The sequence below is a fragment of the Rhagoletis pomonella genome, unplaced genomic scaffold, assembly GCF_013731165.1.
Source record: "Rhagoletis pomonella isolate Grant_MI unplaced genomic scaffold, Rhpom_1.0 Rhpom_scaffold_00004, whole genome shotgun sequence".
Taxonomy (NCBI): Eukaryota; Metazoa; Arthropoda; class Insecta; order Diptera; family Tephritidae; genus Rhagoletis; species Rhagoletis pomonella.
The window spans coordinates 4789413-4816582 of record NW_023458558.1 but is presented as its reverse complement, the minus strand read 5'-3'; the positions used below and the strand labels follow the sequence as shown (position 1 = coordinate 4816582).

At 35.3% G+C, this 27170-nt stretch overlaps 3 protein-coding genes across 4 annotated transcripts in view; all 3 read left to right on the top strand.

The window, feature by feature from the left end:
- Nucleotides 1–936: 936 nt before the first annotated feature.
- LOC118736832 (THO complex protein 7) lies at nucleotides 937–2080 on the top strand. The gene is made up of 3 exons (XM_036466889.1): nucleotides 937–1049; nucleotides 1110–1233; nucleotides 1302–2080. Exons 1-3 carry the CDS (start codon nucleotides 1040–1042, stop codon nucleotides 1972–1974), a joined length of 807 nt encoding a protein of 268 aa, XP_036322782.1. The 5' UTR covers nucleotides 937–1039; the 3' UTR covers nucleotides 1975–2080.
- Nucleotides 2081–2181: 101 nt separating this feature from the next.
- LOC118736835 (protein FMC1 homolog) lies at nucleotides 2182–2930 on the top strand. Its single transcript, XM_036466891.1, has 2 exons — nucleotides 2182–2292; nucleotides 2365–2930. Exon 2 carries the CDS (start codon nucleotides 2366–2368, stop codon nucleotides 2669–2671), a length of 306 nt encoding a protein of 101 aa, XP_036322784.1. The 5' UTR covers nucleotides 2182–2292; nucleotide 2365; the 3' UTR covers nucleotides 2672–2930.
- Nucleotides 2931–21420: 18490 nt separating this feature from the next.
- Nucleotides 21421–27170, top strand: part of LOC118736831 (tyrosine-protein kinase Fer-like) — a gene marked incomplete at its 3' end in the record, with an annotated part of 12604 nt that continues 6854 nt past the window's right edge. For both annotated transcript variants that reach the window (XM_036466888.1, XM_036466887.1), the window contains 1 exon segment: nucleotides 21421–21540.

Sequence of the window (27170 nt, the reverse complement as noted above, 5' to 3'; positions counted from 1 at the left end):
TCTTCATCTTCATCTTCATCTTCATCTTCATCTTCATCTTCATCTTCGTCGTCTTGGTCTTCATCTTTATCTTTTCCTTTATCCTGATCTAAATATGTCCATTCTTTTCTTCATTTACATATTCACCCCCACCATTGTTATTAGGTTAGGTATTTAAATTTTTCTTCCTCTTTGTCTTTATATCTAGGTTTCTTTACTTTTATTTTAATTTCTGTATTTATCACTTTCTTCTTCCCCATACTCAACTTTACCTTCTTCCTTGTTTGAGTCTAATCTATTCATGAACATACATACATACATTTTATTCCTGAACTGCTGCCTAGCACGTTTCTTTAATTCGCTATCAATATTAAAGCATACATTTAGGGGGCATTTCCGCCCAACCATGTACATGTATGGCATTGGTATTGGTGTGACTTTTGAATTGATTTTATCGCTCTATTTTAAACTGATTTGAAATTTTAAAAATTGCCTGCACATCAGCATCAAAATACCTTTCTAATGATATATAATTGTTTATACCTTAGAAGTATAGTTTAGCCGTAAAAGGGGTGTAAAGGAAACATGATTGCCTATTTATATAATGATGTCAAATGCTGCTTCGCGACTATCAACTCAAAAGCCTGGCAATTACTTTACTATATGCAAGTAAGACTTTCAGTAAAACCTGGTTTCATCAATTACTCAGCCAATTATTTGCCAACAGTGTAATTCAATGAATTAATAATTACTATATTATTTCACGGTACTGTAAAAATCCTACTTTTTTTAAATATTGCTTTTAAAAACACTTAAAAGAAAGCAATTTTAATTTTGTGGTTTTTTGGCACTATTTTTGCAGTCGATTAGGCATATTTTGAAATTATGAAATTCCATCCCTGGCAGCCTGTAGCAAAACGGACGTAGCAAGAGAAGTGAAAAATTGATAAATGTCAATTAAGAAAACTGATGAAAATTGTGTTTACTTTGAGCCCAGGCGCTTGCAGTAATTAATTTGATAATTTGTGTGCAATCTTTCTGCAAAAAAGTTTAATTTATTATGTCTGACGGTATGTATTCATTAAAGTACAATTATTGGTATAAAATCTGAAGTATTAAAATATTTGCAGAGGATATAATTAAACGCCGCTTATTGATTGATGGAGATGGCACTGGTGATGATCGCCGGCTTAACATGCTTCTTAAACAATTCTTGAAGTGGACTTTCTCCAAAAATGATTCACCGGAAAACAAGTACGTATTACAAGCTGGGATCCAAATACCAGTTAATTAAATTCATAAACTTTTGTTCACTTTAACAGTCAAATAATCTATGATCGCCTGCTGGCACAAATGGCACAATGTGAGTTCGCTGCTGCGAAAACCGACTACACTTCTAAGATGATACAAGAAGAGTTAAAAAACTATGCAAAGTTATCCGACTCCATTGAAAAAAGTATTGAATTAGCTAAAAACGATATAGAAGAAAGTAAACTTGAACTCGTATTAGCAAAGCAGATACGCAAAAATAAAATGGAGTACGATATGTTGGCAAAGGTGATTAAGGAACAACCTGACCGTAAAGATACCACGAAACAGATAGATGCACTTAAAAAAGATCTTGCTGAGTTGATGGAAAAGAAAATTAAATTAGAGCGCAAATTTCAAAAACGTCGCAACGACTTCACATTACTCATGTATTCCATACGCGAGCTACAGGCACAACTGGAAGAAGATAGCAGCAGTGAGAGTAGTGATGATGATGATCTAAACGGCTTAGATACAATGGAGCTAAGTGATGATGAGGGTCTTCAGTTAAACGTAGAGAAAAACGGAATAAAGTTAGAGAATGGGAAAACGGCCAAGAAGGAGTCGCCGACGGATGAAAATGGTTCTAAGGGAAATATGTCGGTGGACGAGGACGCGATACTGGAACTGAGCATAGATAAAGACGAAAATGATGTAAAAATGGAAGAGACTGTTACGATCCCCTAGCATATGGATTACCTCGTTTTAGATTCTGATTAATATCTTTGCATTAATAAAACGATTCACATTTAAAAATTCCGAAATTATATATGTATGAATAAACAGAGAACGTTGAATAAATCAAATAAATAAATATTTACGATAATAATTAGATCCCTACGTTCTCTGCTATCACTGTTCTTGTTGGGATGTCATTGAATTTTACGGTATTGCTGATTTTTGATTTTCGGTATAAATTTTCGAGTTGCCGTCAGCGAGTACTATCTGTCATAATCAGCTGTTAACCGGATTGTTTTGTAATTTTTTGCCGTTTTGTAATTCCAAGTGAGTAAAAATCTAATTTAAATCCTAGATATATTTGAAATTTATTAATCCAACCTTCTAAATTTCTTCCAGCATGGCTGCGACGAAAACATTGCGTTCATTACTGCAAGAATTGCGTTATGCTTCACCGAACGGCTGCATTAAAAATTCACTGGCCGCTCGTTATGTACTAGCGCAGTACAAGAAATATTCGACCACGGATCAGCAGTTGTGTAAGGCACGGGATGAAGCGCTATTCCTTGGACAAACCTATCTCACGTATTTGTCCAGTTTGCGAAAATTCAATGAGCTCTATAAAGAATATCATGGTCGAGGTGAACGTAGTGTCAAAGAGACTGCGGATTTGGTCGGCTTCAAACTACCATCTGATCCTAAGTAAACGAACAGAAATACCAACATACATACATACATACAACGGTTAAAATAAATTAAAATTGATGACTTAAAGAAATCTAGTTTAGCTACATATGTATATAATTAATACCAAAAGTTGCTGTAAATTTAAATGAACTCAAAAACAACAACTGATTGGTACAACTTACCACATATAATGCAGCTTATTTTCTCAAGAGAAATGTACCATATATACATATGTGCTTGATAAATGTATGCAAATACATATTTATTTATTTGTTACAGTCTTGCGACTTAAAATTGCAGAAAAATAGGACCAGTTCGTAAACGTAGTCCGCAGTATCACTTCAAGAACTAAACTCGTTTTTTCATATACTACAGTTCATAGAAATGCCTTATTTTTGCAACTTACTTCCAATCCAGCATTTAGCCATATTTACGCATACTGGACGTATCCATCTATTATAGTTTGGGAAAGTATTTTGCAGTAAAGCCGCGGAAATTCATTTACGAACTGACCCTTGAACCCATGAACGTTGGTTCATGGAACTGACCCATATATACAATTCATATATAAAATTCGCTCCCTACGAAGAGTAGTACATCTCAAATTACCGTGGAAGACTAGCACGTTTCACTATTTACGTCGAAAAGTAGCACATTTCAGATTTTTGCGTGGAAAAGTAGCACATTTTAGTTTCTCGCATGGAAAAGTAGCAAATTTAATTATTTGCGTGGGAGAGTAGCACATTTCAGGTTGTCGCGTGGAAGACACAACTTACATGTAATTACGGTTGCGTGGAATTAGTCAAATCACAAATCGCTAAATCAAATTTATTTCTGAATTGAAAGTTACATCAAATCCCAAATAAATTTTATTTGTGATTTGTTTCGTCGATGAAATAAAGAATAAAACTTACTTATTTGACTTGTTTCGTGATTTTTCAAATAAATAATACTTTTTTATGCAAATCATGTACGATTTTCAAGTATTTTCCAACTTTGAGTTCTACGCAAAATTATGCGTACCAAGTTTATTACTAATTATGTTCATATTATATTTCTGGATTTTCGGGACTACTTAGCAATTTTCCCTACATTTCGGGGATCTTGATTTGATTTTTGGGATTTACTTCGCGATTTTTGGGACTATGTCGATATTTTCGAGCCTAATTCAAGGTTCTTGGGATATTTTCATATCATTTATTAAGAGAAACAACAGTACTTTGTTGAGATTTACGAGGCTGCTTCGAGATTTTTTGTATTCTACAAACTACATTTGTTCATCGACTTCCGGGTCTAAATATGTATGTATATGAGCAAAAATTATAAAACTTTTTGTATGAATGTGTGTATGTATGTATGTTTTTCGATTATTCCAGTAAAACGTGTTAAAAAAAAGTATTTCGATTATTCCAGTGGAACTATTTAAAAAAAACTGTAATTTGGAATGTGTGTACATACTAGAGGTTTACGCCGACAGGCGTTGCGGCGGCGGCGTGGTCAACTTCAAAAATATTCGGCGGCGGCCGGCGTTACTGCTCATAAGGTAGATTTCAAAGAGCCATGAGGCTACCAATCTTATCATTTCAACTCGTCAGCGTAAGGCATTCGCCATGCCAATTATTCTATTATTATAATTCTATTTATTTCATTATTGAATTAGTTTTAAATTTAAATATTAGCTCTGATCCAATACTTTTCGTGAAAAATCATGTAAAACTGTCAAACAGCAAAATTACTCTCTGAAGTGAGAATAAAAAGTGAGTAACAACAAAAAGTACGGGAACAAAAAAGCCATTTTTCCTGTAAAAACGTCAACCAGTGATTGCTTGACACTTTTAATGATTTTACCTGAAGAAAAAGTTCGGGTAAAATCTTGCAACTTCATTCTCTACACAACTCTCTAAAAGTCGCTCTCATTTACAGGATTTTGGAGTACGGGAACCTTTTACCTGCAACTTCCTGCAAGTTCCGAGTAAAATCCTGTAAGTTCATGGAGTACTGGATCAGAGCTATTGTTACTTCCTACTTGAATTAAAATGTTGAGTGTCTGGCGCTGATTGATGGGCGAACAGAAGAAGGTCTGAGGTATATACATACATACACACACGGATCTCTATGTTCTCTACAGATCCGTATGTACTATTTAAATTTAAAAAAATAAAAAAAAATTTAAAGTTTAGTTATTGGGGTAATTTATGTCGCTCTCAATTAATTTTTGCAATAATCTTATCAACCGTTATGGGAAATTACGGAGTTCTTACGATTTTTTGCGGATTACATATTGAAAACAAGGTTGGTCTACTTTTTTTCCAAAAGTTTAACCCATCAACTCGAACCAGAACGTGCCTTTCAGTGTAGACGATTGCACTCTCAATTGCCGTTGTCGAGAAATTTTCATAGGCGGTCAATTGACTTGCATACGAATGATGCGTACCTACGCAGCAAGTGGTTTTAATGCATGTACATATATCGAGGGGTTATATTCAATACCCTCTATCTGCGAAAACTCAATTTTTCAGGAGAGCAAAACAACTCTGTTGACAGCTATTTTTAAAAGTGTTAATATTTTTAGGTACCCACGCATGTCTTAAAAATTCAAGCTATATATTAAAACTAGGATTTTACCTTTAATTCATTTTGTTTTAGTTAAAAGATCAGATAGAGGTTATTGTAATTCGAATTGTAACTATTTACATATATAAAAAAAAATGTGCTGATAGCGGGTTTTGCAGAATAATGAAAATCTCAGTTCTTTAGATGTAAATGTTAGGAGGGAAATGGGTCTGTAGTTAGAAACTATGAAACTCACTTTCATCAAAATTGCAGATAGAGGGTATTGAATATACGCCCTCGATATACTACATATCGATGGCTGAGTGGAAGATCGACCTATCTCGGCAGCCAGTTCGAAAACGCCTTATCTCAGAAAATTTTTGAACCGCGTTCTTTCTCAGGAAACTTACAATTTAAAATTCAATCCAATAAAATCAAAAGGAATGTACAGTTTTTAACCTGAATGCTCTCAATATTAAGAGTACAATGGGGTATAGTCGTTGTGCTGTGTATACAGTTACAGTTGCACGGCTATACTCAATCCTCGATGCGGTAACCAATCCGAGTGGAGCCTTGGCCCACGGCAGAAAGAGATGGAGCTCCGGTGGGTCCACTCCGATTTATTTGGTTTAAGGGCTGACTGAAGTCTGCAGCGTCTGTTCACCAGTAGGAGCGGCTTCAAGCGGGTGTCTGTCTTGGAGCAAGCGGCTCGCTATATAAACGCATATTTAGTTGTGAAACCACCCCCACGTAAAAACCCCTTCCAGTGAAGAAGCGAAACAATGCCTCAGATGATTTGTGGTGGGAGAGAGACTCCGAAGCCGAGTACTGTCGTTCACACCGGTGGTCACGTATTCTACGTTTAAGTTTAACCTGCCCCCCTGCTCCTCCTGGGTACGCCCTTGTTTATATGAATTGCAAGATCTGGATGTTGATGAGTTAACTACTGGACAACAAGAAATAATACATACATAGTATGCATATCTTTGTGCATATAGTACAGTGACTCAAATAAATGACCACGTGTTGATTGTTTTTTTATATTCGTAATGTTTAATATTTTTGCTATTTTTTCTATAACAATAATGTACCAGCTTTAACCGAAATCATATAAATCACTGTTTCAAACTCAGTAAAAAAATTCGGAAATCTCAACAAATTTTCAACTTCAATTCATTTCAACTGAATCTTTTTGAATCTGACTAAATCTTTAGATCATTTTCGAGTATGCAGTTTTATAACCCATACAATTTTATTGTAATGAAGGACAAGTTTCAACCAGCAAGTGCAATTTACAAAAACTGGCGTTGCTTTTTTAAAGTTTCGTTGCTGAAGGTATCTCGCATTTTATTCAGAAAAGAAATTCATGCTTACAAGTGAAAAAATCCATCACAAAAAAGAAAATTCTCAAAAATCAACAGGATTTTTAGCCAGTTGAAACTTGCACTTCATTAGACTAAAATTGCATGAGCTATAAAACTACATGCCCAAAGATTCGTATTAAAAAGTTGAAATTTTAATGAAAATTTGTTGAATATTCCTAAATTTTGAATAAAGTTTGAAACTGTGAGCTATAGGATTTTGGTTAAAGCTTGAAAGGTATTTTTATAGAAAAATAACAGAAAAAAATGATCTCGAAAAACATTACGAATAGTAAGAAAATCAACACGTGCTCTTCTGAGTCACTGTATATACTGTAGTACTCGTTGCTAGCAATATTTTTGCTCGACAGCCATAGAAGGCTTCGTAATAAATAAGTTCAACGCGCTTTTGAACTTTTCATCAACTTTTATAATTTGTTCATTACTTCCAATTTGACGAAATGGTTCGTCGTTAAATGAATGCTGCAAGGCGAGAAAATGTACATTAGGGTGGTCCAAAAATTCATGTGAAAAAGTAAATTCGGTATTTTAATGCTCTCACCATCTCGGATTGTTCTATATCGAAAAAAATTCCGCGCCTATTTTTTATTTTGAAATAAAAAAATATTTAGAGGTCGCTCAAAGCGCTTAAAGTTTTCCATGTAGTTTATATGGGGAAAAAACTACTTTTCGTCGAAAGGGTATGAAATTCTTACAGTCACAATATCAAGTTATTTATTTAACCATCTTCATAGTAACTACATTTTATGGGTCCACCAAAGTTCCCAGAAAATGCAATGGGAGAAGAAAAAAAAAGATCGTTGGTATTAAAAAATGCTTAAATTGGTTATGTAGAGAATCAGAGTTTTCCGATCGAAGAATATGGTTTTTCAAGAATTCTATACCATTCCTACGAAAAGTTGTTTTTTTCCTCTCTAACTCTAAATAATTTTTGTTTTCAAAATAAAAAATAGGGGTATATCTTTTCGGTAAAGATCCGACTTTACTTATTTTGGACCACCCTAATGTACATACATAACTACAGCATAGAACGATACATGCTTATGAGAAAAATGGCATTTATTTATGTACATATGTATATATAAAGATTTCCTCCTTAAGAGATTATTAGATAAAATTTATTGTATGTATTTGCAAAGTAATCTTAAATATTTGTTATAAAAATACTAAATAATATGCTGCATGAATTCAGTTAAAAACCTTTAGAACAAAATCTTGTTGATCGTACCGATTTGGAAGCATATGGACGTACATATCGAGCCCTAACCGCCAAAATAACGTAAGCGACTTTTTTTTCAAAATTTTCTTTTTGATGCAGAAATATTCCTAGAGCATCTAGATGCATTTCTGCATCAAAAAGAAAATTTTGGAAAAAATGTCGCTTACGTTATTTTGGCGGTTAGGGCTCGATATATATGTACGTATATATCTCAGAACTTGCCGAATCGTTTTTGCGTTGAAAAATATACCAGTTTTTATTTTGCTTAAGTTAGGTTAATATCGATTAGTTAAGTTTGTGAGTATGTTGAAGTCAGATATATATTTCATCCACCTCAAACGTATATAAAATCATATAAAAAATACATATTTCAAAATATAATTATAAAATATATAGTTTCGATGACAGTGTTTCCAAATCTTGCATTCAGAAAAATCACCCTCCTAAATGTAAACTAAAGTAAACAAATATCATCTGACTGGCTTTCTTTATTTGATACACTTATTATGCGAAGTTTTCAATTAAACTTAATTGAAGTTAATTGCACGTCAAATGGAAGAATTTTTCTTTGCAACCAGCTTTTAGTTGCAATGGAATGCTCATATTGCTATATTGTTCGCCAATAAATACATAATGTAAACTTGCACCAGGAAAAATTCGCAAAGAAAATGCCCTCGCTGAAGTAAAAGCGAATGACCTTGGTGGTTTTTAGTCCTCGCTTAAAAAAAGGGGAAATATTCCAATTTTGCTTACCAAGTAACCAAATTGAATTGGTGCAGAATACATGACAGGTTTTCTCAAGCTTCTTACTATTTACCATAAAAAACAAACATGTATTCATAACATACATAAAAAAAAAATCCGACGAACTGATAACCTCCTCCTTTTTTGGAAGTCGGTTAAAAAACTAGCCCACAAGCAAATATTTTAGATAGAAATTTGACCATAGACGAACGTTTATTTTATTTTATTATTTATAATAACTTATAACTTATAATAACTTAACTTATTATAACTCATAATAACTTATAAGTTTTTCTAAACAAACAAAATTGATTTTTAACCGACTTCCAAAAAAGGAGGAGGTTATCAGTTCGTCGGAATAATTTTTTTTTTGTGTAGTCGCTTTTCACGTCTCGCCGGAGGCAATTGTTAAACTTCTAGACAATTATACAGCTTTTTATTAGAACTATCGCGGCTGAGTGGACTTGTTATTTTCAATGTAGGAATCGAGAAGAGAGGCTATCGGCAGTGATCGGACTTGAAAAAAATTCTGTGTGTTAGAATCTGGAAAAAAATTTGGTAGATTTCAAAAAAAATGTGCTAGATCTCAGGTTTTGGCTCAAACATTGTACAAAAATTAAAAAAATTCTGCAAATATTTCCTTAAATTGCAAGCTTCTTAATTGGACTCTAAAAAAAAATTTATTTTAGTATAATAAAGTGCAAGATTGAAGTTGCTAAACATTGCGTTGAGTTTTGGCAATTTTTTTCCTTGACAGTGTAAAGCAATATCAAGATATTTTTGGAACATATTTTGCAACCTTGCGGAGTGTTGCCAGCTTTACTTTTATCACATCACGATGTAGCGAACAAATGTGGCACGTTACAGAAACCGCTTCTTGGAATTTGCCGATTTTTACAATTCTCAAGTAAAAGTAAACAAGGCCTAATACTTTCACAAAAATCGCTGTTTTCCTAACATTTTTGCTATTAACTCTTTTTATAAATCATATATTTTGCAATTTAACATAATAAAAAATTTATTATTGAGAAAATTTACTATTTTACAGTTTATTTTATCCTCCCATTTGGCTTTGTTTACTTTTGCTTGAGAAATTTCATCGCCGCCGGGAATGCGGAATCTCGTATTATATATATCATTCTTGTTATCATATAGTGTTTAGTGTTAGACAATTTTCGCCCTTAAAATTAAGAAAATTATGTCGAGCAAAAATTTAACTAGGTACTCAAAAATGCGAATATGTGGTAGTTTTTAGACCTTGTGTGGTAGATGCTCTAAAAAGTGGCAGATTTAGATTACGGGGCTCACTGATGATGCCCCTAAAATTGGTCAGCTGTTAGTTCTTCAACTCTCATCGAAACCTAACAAAATCTTCTAAATTTATTATGTGCGCCATTAGTTAGCGTACCTCACATGGGATTTGACTAAACAGATACTTCTTCTTCTTCTTCTTATTTGGCGCTGTAACCACCTAAGCGATTTTGGCCGAATTCAACAAAGCACGCCAGTCGTTTCTCTTCTGTGCGAACTGACACCAATTGGAAATGCCAAGTGAAGCCAAGTCCCTCTCCACCTGGTCTTTCCATCGCAGTGGGGGCCTCCTTCTTCCCCCACCAGCGGGTTCCGAGTTGAATACTTTCAGAGCTGGAGCATCGGTGTGCATTCGAACGACATGGCCAAGCCAGCGGGGTCGCTGTATTTTAATTCGCTGCAGTATGTCCGTGTCGTTGTAAAGCTTATACAGCTCATCGGTCCATCGTCTGCGGTACTCGCCGTCGCCAGCGCATAAAGGCCCGTACATCTTCTGCAAAATCTTTATCTTGAATACTCCAAGAGCCGCCCCACCACGACTATACAGATACAGGGTACACAACCCTAAAATATCTTATAAATAGAAGACAGCTTTCGTTCAAAAATCCGAACCCTATTGCGGGTTCAATTGTTTGTTTAGCACAGTGATTCCCAAAGTGGTCCAGGTGAATACCCAGGGGTCCACAGGAGACTCGACAGGGGTCTAGGTAGGCGTGAAAAAATATGGAGGTCCACGAAAATTTATCTGGTTTCGATTGTAAAGAACCAAAATGGTTGCTTGATAGCCTATTTATTTAACTTTAATTTTTTTAAATGGTGTATTGTGCTTATGACGCACTGGTGAACTTATCGTCACTTTGTGTGATCATACAGGGGGAAGCCTTAAAGGCCAAAAAGAAACGGATATTGGTATAACACTGAGTGAGGCGATGCAGAAATTTCTGGCGGCAGCAGCACTTGTATCTTTTCCATGCTACAGGATATTACGCCACGATTACCTTTGTTGAAGAGATTCTAGAGAGAGAGAGCGAGTTCCCTGAGGGGGAATGCTGATTTAATTCCAGCACTGCGCCCGCACGCGTACATTGTCGATCTTTACTGATGTCTCCAAAACTGACTCAGGGTCAGGATCTGGAGTATTTTTAAAAGTTAATGGTGATAAGCTGCACTTTTTCTCTTCGGGAATATGCTTCGGTTTTCCAGGCTGAGGTATTTGCGATCCCCAAAGCCATAGACTACGCGGTGGAAAATAGGTTGAGGGGAAGGAGTTTACGTGTCTACAGGTACAGCCAAGCTGCACTTAAGTCATTGGCCAGCCCTTTAAGTACTTCCAAACTAGTTCGGCAATGCAAGTCTTGATTAAACTATGTTGGTAAAGATACCGAGCTTGCTTTATTCTGGGTGCCGCGGAACTCGGTAGTGCCGGAAAACTCGGTAGTACCTGTTAATGAGACATCTGACCATTTGGCCACAGTTGGCTTAGACCAGGCATTCCTCGATCCGCAAAGTTATAGCACTCCCACTTCGACCACCGAAGCCACCAGCAGAAACTGGGTGGATACTACGCTCAGCAACGACTGGAAGGCATCGAGTGGATGCAGGTGGGCAAAACTCATGTTGCTTTCAATCTCCGAAGGTCTATCTAGTTTTTTCCTCTCACTGAGAAGACGGGACTGCTGACTGGTCACTTCACGTGGCACAAACACCTGACTGTGATTGGCGTAAATGACAACTCCATTTGCCTATCCTGCTTTGACGAGGATGAGACCGTGGAACACTTCCTGAGCTTCTTGCTTGCCTAATTTTGTATCATCGATTTATCTAGATTCGCACTTTTCTTTTTTGTCAGTTTCTGAATTTGAAGTTTGGTGTAAAAAGCTTTGCAGTTTTGTTGTTTCAAGTTTTGTGTTTTAAAAATGCGAGTGACGAATATTTTTCGCTCCACTTTAAAACTCGGAGCGATAAAAATCAAAATGATGCCATCAACACAAATAAACCGTTCGGCAAATACATAATATGAAAATTCATGAGTGAGCCAAACATGTGCGGAGTTTATTTAGTGCTCTAAAAAAATATAAGTCTCCAGAGCGAGAGGGTACTTTAATGGCTTTACGAGCTGTGTTTTTAAACTTGAAAGTGTGTAATCACATAATTTTAATAAATATAACACAAGAAAATATTTTATTTTTATTTTTGCTACTCGGAATTCAGTTTTGGAACTCATCCGCAATGCAAAATTGCTTCGTTAGATTTAATATTCTCATTTTTTTTTATGAGCTTCTGGAATATGTTAGAAATGAGCATCAGGGGGTGCACCGAAACCAGTAAAGTTTTGAAAGAGGTCTACGAGAAAAATAAGTTTGGGAACCTCTGGTCTAGCAGAAAATACAGTGGTGGGAAGGCATAGACTTGGATCAATATTTTTTTTTAAAAAACTTTTTCAATATTTTCTGGGAACACTAAAGAATATAATCACTATGTAGTCATCAAAAAAATAGTTACTATTTGGCGCCACTCGAAATATGTATTTCTCCCAAGTAAAAATATCACAAAAAATATCAGATTTTGTCTGAATTTCTATTAATTTTAGCTTAAGCTATGTATTTCACTTTCTTGTGCTTAGCGTTTGGTTTAATTTAGGATAGAATATTCATTTTAATTCTTTAGACTATATTCTTATAATATAATGCTTGTACCGTCGCTATGTCTGTCATTTCTATTTAAATATGTATATTAATATATATGTCTGTGTGTTATTTTTTTTTGAAAGCCGTTCAAAATTCGGCAATTTATTGCTACTTGCCTACTTATCCGAGCTATGTATGTCGCCGGTATCCACACACATTCATATTTATGTATCTATGTACACTCCTAGTCATTTGAATAATTACACTCTGAATCCACCTCTGCTATACGTGCATAGTCGAATAAAATATAGTTCATTATTTAACAAAGCCCAACCAATCAACCGCAATTTTTAGTCATTTGAAGCCTGGACTCTGTTCTACTAGAATTCAATGGGCTACAAAACTGCATACTCAGCATCGTTATAGGAAATCTAATAAGGCTAGAAATTTTTACGAAAATTTTTTGAATTTCTTTATAAGATTGCACAAAGTTTTAAACTTAAATTTTCACGGGTTTTGTTAAAGAATTAACTATATTTTTATATAAAAGTAAGCAAAATTAAATAAATGCGGCTATAATTATTTCGACCACTGTATATCGGCTGGGCGGCCACTTGGCGGCACAAGCCCCCCAAAATGATTTTACATACATACATATGTGCATATGGATGTGTGTACATATTTTAAATATCTCTTGAATTTCGTCGTTGCTATTTTCGTAAACATTCTTGATGCCTATGCGTTTTTAGTTTTCTTTTTTCTTGGCACGCTGCATACCTACATATGTGTGGTGTATGTATGTATATATGAATGCATTTGAAATTTTGCAGCGCATTTAATGCATATAGAACGTCTGTCGAGTGCTTTTCTTCTACGCTTCTGCCAAATCGGTCGCGTTTTAGCCTAATTATTACGAATTGTGTTCTATGCTTTCGTTGGTCTTATTATTGTTTTCGTTACTTATTTGATTATTTTCATGCGACACTTGTGAAATGGAAAGTACTTTTTCACAGATTAGCTTCTTACAATGGTCGTCAAACCGGTCGTTCTGCTCTGAAAATGTCGACAATGCAAATAAAAAAAATGCACGCATAAATATAGAAAAAAAAAACACATCTGTATGTACATACATAAGTACTCAAATTCGTTCACATATACATATATACACACAAAAAAAAAACAATGAAATTTTTACTTTAAATCTTTTGTTTGTTTAATTTTTTCAAATATTCAAATGATTTACTACGGACATACATATATGTACATGGACATACATAGATACAAGCATTTACTTTTTTCGCCAGAGCCTTTTCCCGCCGCATAAAATTCTTTTGTATACATATCGCACACCGTCTTCAAAAGAGTCACAACTCAAAATAGTACGTTCGTCAGAAAATGCGTAAAACTATTTCGTAGCACATGCTAATCATATGGGCAAAGGCGACTTTATCTTAGGTTTTTTTTTTAACAAATTATAACAAAAATTTGCTCCAGCTTTTGCTGAAAGGTAAATAAAAGCTCTGCATACATTTCTAGCGCTTAATCTCAAAAATGCCAAATTTTGAGTTGTGACTCTTTTGAAGACGGTGTGCGATATATAGTTTGGTCTAAATTTAAAAACTCGGTGATCAAAGTGATGTCATATTCGATGAGAAAAAATGATCTGGTGGGCTAATTAAGATGTCAGCGTTTTGCTAAGCATTTTTAAAAGCTTCCTTCTATAGATCCTTAGAAAATTATGTACATATTTATTAACTAAAGTGTGTGGATTATCAAAAATAAAAAAATAAAAAAAGAAATAGCACACATATTTTTATTAAATTTATTGGGCTTTAGTTTTAATTTCTCTGCCAGTTTGTTAGCCCCTTGAATCGCATATACATACATACATCAATAAAACATAAATGAACTCAAATTTACTTCGAAAAAAGCTCAGTTTTCGTGATTTTAGCTGATGTGAATAAAAAACCATCTAATGTTTTTATTTATAGACCTGCAAAACTTAAAAAGAATCTATTTAAATTGGCACTCGAGTAGCGCCGCAAAAACGATTTTAAAATGTAGCTGCTTATTAAATTACTTAATGAACTCGTGTTTGTAATAAATTCGTCTCAACATGAACTCAAGTTGAGCCCAATGAAAATTATGCGGTTTAGGAGTCGCATACGTGACCGGAGGTTTTAGACCTTTTATTAACCCACCTTACTCCGGGACCTACAGTTTTACGCCAAATCCGAACACCGATTATAATTTTATTATAAGCTGTTTTTCATGGCTGAAAAAACTCGGAGGTTTGCCATTGGCTGCCGAGGGACGGCCACTGTTACAAACCACTTTCTATTTTTCGATGTTGCTCGGACCAGGAATTGAAACTATGTTCTTTATGGCCGGTTTGGCCTAATACGCCTGCGTTCGATGACGTTGAGCAATAGTTCCATAAGAAGTGAGGACAAGACGACTTCCTATCGCGCGACTTTGTTTTATCTGTTGTGTGCATTTAGATTTTCCAGGTCTAAGGCCACAGAGATTATGCCCTTCAGACTTTCACATAATACGCTCGATAAGATCTTGCTTCCTGTGCTTGGAATGCTGATCCCGCGGTAGTTGGCGCGAATGCCAGCGTCGCCTTTTCGTGTGTATCGGGCAGAGTACACTCAAATTTCAGTCGTCGGGCATGCGTTAATCAGACCATATTCCCCTGCAGCGGCTTTGTTGTTTTTCAGCCGCATTCGTATCTTGTTAAAGTCAGGCGGTTGATCATCGACTCCGTCATCATCGATTGGGGACGAACCCGAGTCTTCTCTACAACTTTTTGTGCTGCTAGCATTCGGTAAGGTGGAAAAGTGTTCCCTCCATGATTTAGGTACGTTTTGGACATTGGTTACTAGGTTGCCATTGTTATTCTTACAGGAGTTTGCCCTGGTCTTGATAGTCGAGTGGCGAATAAATTAATCGTCAGTTGTGATTTCGGACGAAAATGCAACTCATAAGGCTAAAAAGACCTGTCGGGGACGGAGGACATTATTACGAAGTGCCTCCTGTCATCAAGTAAACAGTCAGCGTATTCCTACCTGGGCAATCACGGCACTGTTGACAGTTAACAAAGCGAACAAGTAAAAGACTTCGTTTATTTGAGAACCGGCATTAACGCCGATAATAATCCCCCGACCGGAAATTCTCTACAAAGAGTCGTTATTCTGTCCAGAGTCTGGCTAGATGTCCTTAAGTGGGGTTTTCTTGACAGTGACAAAATAGAAATGGAAATCCTATCTCAAAACTACTCTGGCGCTTAAGAGATTTTCTTTACAATGTCCTCACCTCTGGCTGAGAAGTCAAGTTTGCTCTCTATCCTCGTACACAAATTACAGTCTATATAAAGACCTGTTTTCACTACGTCAAATTCAATGCATTGGTCGTCAAATAAGTGAAAACACATTTTAAAATGGAAATGGAAGCGGTATGTCGATTTTTTCGATCAAGATAAGTGTTTAGTCGTATACTTGCGCTACTAAATAGGCTATCCATCTGTTTTTGTCTGAATAAAGGAGATAAAGTTGTGTCAAAATCTTTTGGCGTCAAGATGGGACGAGAGAGAGAGAGAGACAGAAATGAGAAAAAGTTTACGCTTTAGGTCGCGTATTTTTCAACCGACCTGGCTGAACTAGGGTAAATAGCAGAGTTGGTGGTGTGCCCTTTGCATTTTTCTTGTAGTATTTAAGCCATCGGAAAATCTGTGCAAGGTTCTCTTTAAACAGGTTCGATCAATACGGGACCTTGAAATTAAGTCACAGTGTAAATTTAAATGATTTCTTTGCCAATTCCAAGAACAGAAAAAATCCAACATGTATGTAACAAATACATATACATATGTATATATTTTTACCCTCTTATGTACATGGGTATATAAAGTGCCTGCACGTGCACCGACCGCCACTTAATGGCTTGTTAATGGTGCGTGTCGGGATTTATGCACTCGAATGACCGCCAGACACTCAGCAGTGTTGCATATTTTGCCACTACCTCCATTAACAATAAGCCGATGTCGACTTTCTCCATCCTTTTAACAACTAAATAAATAAAGTGCCAACAACAAGCAACTGATCCTTTTTCGCAACTATTGTGTGTATTTGTGTGCTCTTGGCGTCTATATTTCGAGTGCGTCCGTCAGACGGTCAGCGCTAATGGCAGTCGCCACTTTGTAGTCAATTGACTGGATGGCGACAAGCCGCTTTTGCTCGGCTGTTCAGCATAGCATGTTTCACGGCAAACATTTTTCAATTGCATTTATGTTTCCTATATTCACTACCGAGCACTACATTTAGTAGCAGGCAGGGACCGCAACAGTTACAAATATTATTAAAAAAATCGCTCTTTAATAGTTATTTTTTTACTTTTATTTAATTACTCTTCAAATAACAGATATTTCTGATTTTTATTTTATAAATCTAAAATAACAATTATTTTTTATTTTTAACTAAATAATCTGTAAATAAGAGTTATTTTTGATTTTTAAATTGTATGTCTTAGATAACAGTTATCGAGGACTTTTATTTATAAAATCCGTCAGTGACTTTTACTTTTAAAAGTCATCAATATAAAGCAGTCACTGATTTTTGACTTTTAAAAGCAAAAGTCACTGACTGATTTTTAATGATGACCTTTATAAATAAAAGTCTTCGATAACTGTTATCTAAGACATATAATATAAAAATCAAAAATAACTGTTATTTGCAGATTATTTAAATAAAAATCAAAAATAAATGCTATTTTGTATTTATGGAATAAAAATCAAAAATAATTGTTTTTTTTTTAATTATGCATAAAAATTGCAACAATAAATTCATTTTTAAATTTGATTCTCGGTGAAAAAAGAAATCAATTTGTATGTATCACTTAGTTGTAGAACATTTCCTTCATAGTGAATTTTTCAATGACAGTTTTCATCAATAACTGTTATGTTCGGTCCCTGGCTGCAATTTAATTACGCTCACTTTAAGGATGGCAAAAAAATGATCGGTTAATTAATCATATGACTAATCACAACCCAAAGAAAAATTAATTGCAGTCATTTGCAATTATTGATGAATAATCGATTTATCGAATTTTTACAGTGAGTATTCACAAAAACATTTTTCCATAAAAAATTCCTTATTCTCTCGTTAAGTATCCTTAAATAAAATAAAACGAGTATTTTTAGCGACGATAATTATTTATTATTTAACTATGTAAGTTTGCAACAACAAAAGTTTGATAAGTGTTTTGTTGTTAAGCGGTAGCGTTTCGCGGTGGCACCAGCTTTTGAAAAAAGGCGCTCAGCAATCACCGAGCTACCAACTAAATGACAGTCCGAAGGTCCGTAAAGTTTTGTGTAAACAGTTTTCATTTCCTCCCAAGCGTCGAAGATATTTCACTTTAGTTCAAGGTGGGAATGTTAATCCCGGAATCCCGGGACCCCTGGGTCCCCGCCTTTTTAGGTTTAGATTCTTGGTAGATAATTCCGAGAATTGTAATTTGCACTGGTGGCATTAATAGAAACTTTTTTGTTGACTAGCGATGGCTTTATTTCTTTTTTCCATTTAATAATTAATATTTTTTTTATAAATGTCTAGCTCATAACACATATGTATAACACCGTCCGATAGTAAATTTTACACACAAAATTACAATATATTCACGAAATAAAATTGCTTTTTTAATTTTTCACTCTGACATCAGTAATTCAAATATGATTTAAAAAATTCAGTGAAATATTCTTAGAGAAAAAGTATGGGTATCGAATAAAAGAGAAAATTTTGCAGAATTTAAACATGGGTGAGTATTGAAAATGTTCCTTAAAACTTTTATACTTTATTATCCTTGAAATTTTGCAATGTTTATTTATGAAAAATTATATGTTAAGGACTTATATAAACTCGATAACATCCTCGAATTTCATCCTTCTACCCTTATCAGCTTAAAAAATTACCTATTCGTCCTTGTGAATCCAAAATGTTTAATTTTCAAATTCTAAATAAATTTTCTCTTTCATTTGGTACCCAAATTTTTATTGTACATTGCACTGATTTTTTTTAAATAATTTATTGAATTAGTCATATCTTTGAAATTACAAACTCCTTTAAAATAAATCCTGATGTCAGAGTGAAAAACTAAAATCGCGGCTTTACTATATTTGGTCCACGGATTCGCGAATATATTAGGGGTATTCACGATCCGGCGCATACTGTCTAGCATGGTGCATTCATAGAATAGATAGCATGATTGGAAAATTTTGTTGTTGTTTGAACACATGAAACATCAACAAAATTATCCAACCATGCTATCTATGCACCATGCCAGACAGTATGCACCGGATCGTGAATACCCCTAATGTTTCTGTAAGTGCATGCCTGGCATCGACATATGTATGTATGTAAGTATGTACACCTCTAAGCAATGCTGTGGTTATTTGTTTCGTCTATTGCCGGCTCACCTAATAGGTCTACCCGGCTGCCTGGCTGTTGCTTTGCTCCCTTTATGTGTCGTTGGCTTGCTGTTGGTGCATTTGTCATCCGGGTGGGAGGTAAACAATAGTAAATGCTAACAAAGAAGCAGACACACAACGCTAGCTCGGTGACAATTTCGTAAACAAAATCAGACACCAGAAAGTTGGTAAGTCAGTGCAGCTGTGGTGGGCATCGACAAGAATCAATGCAGCTGAGCTCAAAAACGCAGAAAACAGGTTGAACAACTGATTTACTGCTCGATTGGATAGCTTTGGAGTCGGTTTGATGTTTGAGTGGAATTTGTTTGATTGAGTGACTTGCCGGTGGTATCCTCACTCGTTACCCTTCGTTGTTGTGAACAAAGAAATAGTCAACAAAACGTATGTAGTTACATATGTAGGTATGAAAAAATCTTTTTGAGAAAACGCTTGATCAGTGCGTAATATTTTGCTTAATATTGACTTTCCGTTGAGCACAATCATTCAAAGGTAAAAAAATGCACAAGCCCTGGTGTAATATTTTATGTTTGTGTATTTGGGACTATGTAAAAAATGTTCACCCAAAAAAATTATTTGATTGGGCAGTGCTGGATAATCCTTATTAATATAAACGCGAATGGTTTGTTTGTTACGCTTTCACGCTTTAACTACTCAATCGATCATAATGAAATTTCGGACACAGGTATCATTTAGCCCAACTTAAATTATAGGGTAGTTTTTATCTCAATTATCCAAAGGGGCGTGACACCTCATATACAAACGGAATTTTTCATACAGCATACCTCTGGAAGTATTTGTGGTAGAGTAGTGGAACTTGGTATGGATTTATATGAAATCAATACTATACTGATGGAAAAAACGTGGGTTCTTGGAAAGGGGCCCGTGGCACCTCCCAAGCGGACTGAATTTTTCGTAATGCCTCCTGTTAAAAAATTAACTTCAATTCAAAGTATTTTGTAAGGTAAATGAATTATTACAAAATGTATGTCGATCAAGTCGTTATATTTCATAAATGGTGATTCTTAGGAACAAAAGTGTTATAACGGTTTTTGGAGACAATCGCATGATGTATACTTTTGTCTAATCTATTTTTATGATAAACCTTACCGTTTAACTAAAAATTGGTAACAATAATTAAATTAAGCAAAAGAAAAATTAAAATCGCGCGAAAAGATCCAACTATATGCTTAGAAACTACATGAAATTTGCTAAAACATGCGTTTAATTTCAAGACCTGACGAGCCGGTACTCAATTTTTTTTTTTGTCAAGTAAATTTTTGATAAAAAAATAAGAAAATAAATATACCAAATAAATCATAAATACCTTCACGTGAATATTCCATGACACTAAAAAAATTGAATTCAGTAGAAAAAGGAACACTTACTTTAAGGGGTTCGCGCCAAAGGCAACTAAAATGATTAGTCGATAGCGCGCCGATTCTAGTATTTCTTTGGAAGTTTACCGTTCGTAGAGAGGCGGGGTGAGTAAATGATATAAAATTTTGTACTCATGACATTTACTTGCTCCTCTCTAAACCCAACCAGTTTTTTTTTTAATCAACTGTCCCCATGTTTTTTTCCACCTGCCTCCATATAGTCGAAACATTGTCTATTTCCACATCCCTGCTAAATTTGAGCAAGGATTTAACGGTCATCGACTTATAATAACCAAAAGGTATTACCAACTTGTTAACACCAAAGTTTAGGTTCGGGCAGGTGTTACTTCTAGACACTTGAAAAATAATCAAACTATACAAAACGCTCGCTTTATAGCGTTCTCATATCAAAATCGGCATACAATTGCATTAGCCCTTCTGCAGTTGCTGGATTTTTTTATAGAGTCAAAAACCGCAACAAAGACTACTAAATGTTATGACCGCCAAATATATAACACATTATTATTTTCATAATTAATTAGTGTACACTTGAGTTTATTTAACATTTATATAACAACTCCTAAATACTTTCTTAATAACTACATAAACTGAGTACTATTTATAATTAATAATTAACACACAATTTGAGTGCTTCCATGAAATAAATGGGTGCGTTGACACCAATTTAATTCATTTTTTTTTTGAAGCTACGACAAAGAATGCAATTGTTTGGAACTTTATGTATGGTTAAGGCTAAAGAAATCTGACCACACACAACAAGTGTCAAGTGCCTCAGTAGCAGAAACGTCATAGGTTGACAAATGCAAAATAAAAGAAACAACTATTCAGTAAATAACACAAAAAAATTCCAACAGAACACTCTGGCGGCTGCTTAGTTTTGTGATTGTTGCTGTTGTTTACACGAAAGAATGAGTACAGTGGGGGCCGCGCTCAAACATGTTTGAGTGGCTTTTGAGCACTCACTTTCTGTGTGTGTGTGTGTGTGTGTGCGGGCGTTGGGGAGCCACTGCGTTGCTGCTTGCTGCTAATTTCATTTGCGTCTCCAACAGTTGCGACGAGTCTTGTTTGAAACGTGTACGTGTACAGTTCGAAAGTGCGGCCGGCCAATTTATGGAAACATTTTTTTTTGAAGTGAAATTAAAAGTTAATATCTAATTGAGAGCAAACGCAAGAAGTATGTAATAAATGCAAATAAAAATTAAAGAAATAAAAATAAATTACATATTTTAATGCAATGAAGTATTCATTTACGAAGAAATGGCGAGAACTTAAGTGGAAACAATAAAATAAGCCAGATTTATTGAAGTGTAAAACAACTTGAAATCTGATGTAAAATTTTGCTGCACAAAGTGAGTTGTTAGCGGCCATAAAGTGTCTGAGTGGCTCAGTGCGCGGTTATGCTAGACCCACCAAATTGATGGCTCGAAGTTTTCTACACGCTCGATTAAACAAAACGAATGTGACATTTTAGTGAATAATTTTTCAATAAATTTAAAAATGCAGTGTAAAGTGTAGACGTAAAATTAATACTGAGCGTGGAAAAATATAATAAAGTGATATGTGCCTGAATTTTTCGGCAGCCAAATAACTAAAGTGAGATATGTTTATTAGACCCGACGCCAGCGGCTCTTTCGAACTTTGTGCTTGTGTGTTTTTTTTTTTAGTTTTCAGTCTGTTGCATCCTCACAAGCGCGTTTTTTGAGCTAACGAATTTTGACAGAGCTTAGAATACAAAGAATGGCGCAGACGAAAACAAACCCAGTCACATAAAAAATTAGATATTAAGTGATGAGAAAATAAAACCGAAAACATTAAAAACTTAATTTTTTATAAAAAAAAAATATTTTTTAATATTTATTATGTCGTGAAGCCAAAGTTTTCCTTTGTTTTTGATGTTCTGCGGTATTCCGGTTTTCAAGTTTTTTTATCGCTGATCCAGTACATGCAAGATTTATTTGCAGCTTGATATTTTTTGAATGCTTGTCAGCCTGCCCGCCCGCCCGCCAGTTCGCTTCACCAACCAACACCTTCAGTGTAATCTCCGTTTTGTTGTTGTTATGGCTGCTTTTCTGTTGTCGTTCAGATACGGTGCTTTGAGTATTTATTGTCCCGCTGTTGGTCTTGCTGTCTCTATATATATACATACATTTAGTATATTTTCTTGTTGTTCGTGCCTAACCCGTTTTCACACAAGTAGACACAAAGCGCCGACCGACCTGTGGCGGCAAAGCATGCGCTACATACTATGCACAGATCTCAAAGATACACTAGAACCGAGAAGGCAGCACTCAGGCGGCCGCGGCGACGAGTTAAGTGGAGCTCAACCAAGTAAACAGTCGAACGGCCATAGAAAAGTCAGCAGCCAAGCAATGTTGGTGGAGCTGTGCTCCTGCCACTCCATTTCAGTGCTCGTATTGTAGTATGTGTGCTTGCCCTGTGAGGAAACGCACTAGTTCCGAACTACTTCGGTATTCGAGAATTTAGAATAATGACTAGTGCGCGTTCATTATCTTTAACATGCTAGCAACTGGCGAAGAAAAAAAGAGAGATGTCCTATGAGGTGTCAACAGCGTTGCCACAGATGGGCTATAAATGGGAAATAAATAAATAAATAAATAGAAGTCTGTGCTCGCGAATTTCTTCGGCCATAATAAATATTATGCCGGATAGACAGGCAGTCTTAAAGACCTTAGACTCTTTTAAAACAGCATAATGGCTTGTGGGCAGATGTCAAACTCTTTTGAACCACAATAGCGTAACGATGTGGTGGGTTTCGGTCTCTCAAAGCATGCAGCCCAAATGCGCTTGTATGGTCCGGAGCCTTTTGTCGGCTGGTGGAGGAAACCCTACGTATCACGAACAGCAAACTGATACACGCTTGGGGAACGACTGTCTTGTCCATCCTAAATTTGGAACATGACAGCCTCCAAAGTGCTTAACTTCATAAATAGCCTAAGGTGGGAGTGATTACAATTAGGGTTTAAAACAATAGATATTCTTAGATGTATTTTGGAACGAATTTCCGTTATCCCATTTAAAATTTGGTTTGGAGACAAACCGGTTTCGGCGTTTTGCTATCTTCAGTGTAATTTTTCGTCGGAAACAGCAATAACCAAAAAGGAAAGATATTCTTAGGTTGCAGCGAGAGTGTTCCCGAAGTAATAAAAATATTAATAATATGTATGTGTAAAGCCAACATACATTTGTATAAGTCTGTACAGTAAACTTAATTGTTATTTGTATATCTCTGAACAGACATGGTTGGTAGTCAAATAGGTATTTAGTTCGATCTTTTATAAAACGATAAATTTCGAATTGTTTTTAGTTTCTGTATGAAAACATAATTTTTGGAAAAGTGGACTTAGCTAGCGATATGCATTTTTAAGAAGCAAAATGAAATAGCTTTTTTAAAAGTACCACATACCGTTGAACTGATGGGGATCTAGTTAAAAAGGACTAACTAAGAGAAAACTGTTTTCGGTTACTTAATATGTAGCTCTTTATTTTATGAGGCAACTGCTAAAATATTTCCAAAAAAGTCGTTATTGGTAGCATTAATGTCATTTTTATACATAGGTATATACATACGTATAAAATTGAATGCAAATTATAACCATAAAATTTAGTTAATCTACACTTAACAGCAAAAGTCTGCGTATACCATTTCTTTTTTTATTATTCAGAATATATGAAGAGTTAAAATTTGTTTTATGTTTATTTTTTTATAAAAAACATTTGTCCTGCTTAAAACAAAATCTTATAAACCGTGTTTTCAAACTTTATACAAAACAAAAGGGAAAATGCCGGAGAGTCTATGTATTATATTTCAATACATTTAATACAATTTAACGCGGAGTTATCACAAATAAGCGTTTAGACGTTTAGATTTTTAATTACAAGTATTACCGAAATAAATACCCATAATACGTAATAAATATAAATTATTTTTAAGTATAACGGTTTTAGAAAATGAAGAAATAACTGACACTTTATGCCCCTAATATTAAAGCACTGTGCCTCAAAAAGTAAATTAGTTCAAAACAAATAGCTCTTAAATCACAAAATTTGTTTATTTACAAAATTGTATGCGTGCCTATTTAAAGAAAGGGCTTTATACTATAATTCTTAGAACCAGCTCAAAACTAACCACATTTGTTCTAGCCCGGAGGTGAACTTTTTTGAACTATCTGGGAACTGTTGTTATATGAACTGTCTCAGAATCATCTAATCAAGAATCAGCTCAGAACAAGTTCAAAAGCTCTGCAGAGGGCAACAATTGTCACTTCGTAAGACATCGCCGTGTTAAAAAGACAGTTGAAAGCATTGAGTTGGGATAGATGAAGAACCAGTACCGTCCGTCCCTTTTCAGGCTAGCTCAGCGCAAGTTCTGAACCAGTTTGATTTGCTGCAGGGTACCTATCCAGCCATTTATCTGGTCGTACATTAACTTGTTCATAAATATGTATGTACATATGTATGTATACACCAGCTCAATTCAATCTGGTTGTTGCTGTTGTTGTTCCTCTTCTTTCTATAGTTGTAGTTGTTTACATGCTGGAAAAACAAGTTTTTCGAAAATATCAGCAACACAACGCCAACAATATTGGTGTTAAGAATAATAATGCAGCTAAACATGGGTTAGTAAGAGCAAATAATAATAATAATACATAATAACAACAACAATTGTAGCCATATCAACACGTTGAAAAAGGTTTAGAGTTCAAGTGAAGTTGAGGATGATTTGGAATATCTGCTCATAAATACATGCATATGTACTTGTTTGATATCAATCGGACCAAAGAGGCCCTTCCCAATTTAGAGGGAGATAAACATCCCTATATAAAGGTTATGGTTTAGTGTCTGCTGAACTTAGAGGAAGGTCAGCACACCTATACACAGTGAAGAATTCTTTGTTATACCAGAATGATTCAAAACTCCTATTCCATCTTTTACTATGTAGTTCAAGGAGTCTATGAACCTTAGCAACTTCCGTATTCCAGTAGAGCTTGGACCACTTAAAATTCCTGTATTCAGAAATAGCCCATTGGTTTAGGCTACTCTTCGCCATAGTAGCGGTTGTTTTGCTTTGGGCGGAGCCCTAATTTAGAATTGGTACCGTGTCAGATTTTTTCTTCGTACAATAAAAATTGGCTTTAAAATCAACGAAATTTTGTGCAAAATTGTGTATACATATAGGGTTTGTTTTCAGAAATTTAACGCGCTGTGAAAATCTGGTCCATCATTGATTTGCTGGTTTGGATGTCACACTAATAGCTCAGTCATTATATGCTCGACCCCGTTTGTTTTTAAGCTGCATTACTGCTATTCTCTCCTCGTCTAGGTCGAGTCTCTGCAGAAACCAGCCGCGGTGTATGAACCGTTTCATTGGAGCCCTACATCGTGTCTACATCGTGTGGTCAATAGTTATATATCCCCACCATATTATATATCGTAATCAATAATGCAAAAGGAGCTTTTCGAAAAATAAAAAAACTTTTTAAGCTAACATTTCTGTCTTTTCGTTGAAAGTTTGTTTTGCGTGGCGGGTCGCAAACCCAGCGTCCTACCCAATGCTGGGATTTTGTGGTTTTTCAACCAGATACGCGTTTATGTGGCGAACCTCTTGTTCCATCATCTCCAGGCAGACATTGTTGCTGCTTGTTCCAAGAGAGACGGCCGCTTACAGCCGCACCTACGAGTGAGCAAACGCTGCAGACTTCAGTGAGCCCATACGCCGAATAAGTTTGAGTGGCCCCACCGAAGCCTTCCCCTCTTTCTGCTATGACCCAAGTCTCCATTCGGACTGGTTACCACATTTAGCACTTGCCTTGCTCACGTTGTCCAGTGTAAGCGAACGAGGGCGCAAGAGTCGATATTGATTGAGTATAGCCTTGCAACTTTAACTGCATACTCAAAATAACGACTACATATAACCTACTAGATCGCCCACACCCGCTTCGCTGAGTGTATGAAATTTCTACGTGCGTCATTGAGTAAAATTTATATCAAGAAAACTCAATTAAAAAACAGTAGGTTGAAAATTTGTTTAACCATCTTCAAAATATTTTCAAACCAAAACTTTCTTTGTTATACTTTTTCAATTAACGCATCCCCTGAACTGAATTTGAAATTTTAAACGGATTGAAACCTCTTACATGTAGTATTGAAATGAAGCCCTTGAAACCCCATTTCTATTGATACCCATATTGTAATAAATCATTTAAAATATTGAATAGTTTGCATTTAGCTTTTCAAAAAGATGGCAACCTATGTGATACATATTATGATACATATTCAAAACCATTTAGATTCATACCAATCTTCTTTACTAATATATATTTTGAAAGCCGTTTTTTATGTGTTCGCAAAGCTCGAAAACGGCCGAACCGATTGTTTTGAAATTTCAGACACTTGCCCCAGATGCCCCAAGGATGGTTGTAGGCTAAACAAAATTTCGATGTATAAAGGGAGCGTGGCACCTCCCATACAAACAGATTTTTTCATATTGCACATCTCTGGATGTGTTCTTGGTAAAATAGTGGAACTTGGTCCGGCGATATATGAAATCAATCTTATACTCATGGAGAAAAATGGGCCATTTGGAAAGAGGGCGTGGCACAGTACAAACACATACATATAATTCTTTTGGATGCGTGTTTGTAAGTGAAATCCTCCTAAATGCCCGGAACGATTTTAACAAAGTTTTTTTGTGTGCTTTTGAGTGGCTCTCTGGATAGTGTAGTTTCACAATTTCACTTGCCAGTTGGCGCTGGAGTTAAGTTATTATTAAAAATCTTATTTATG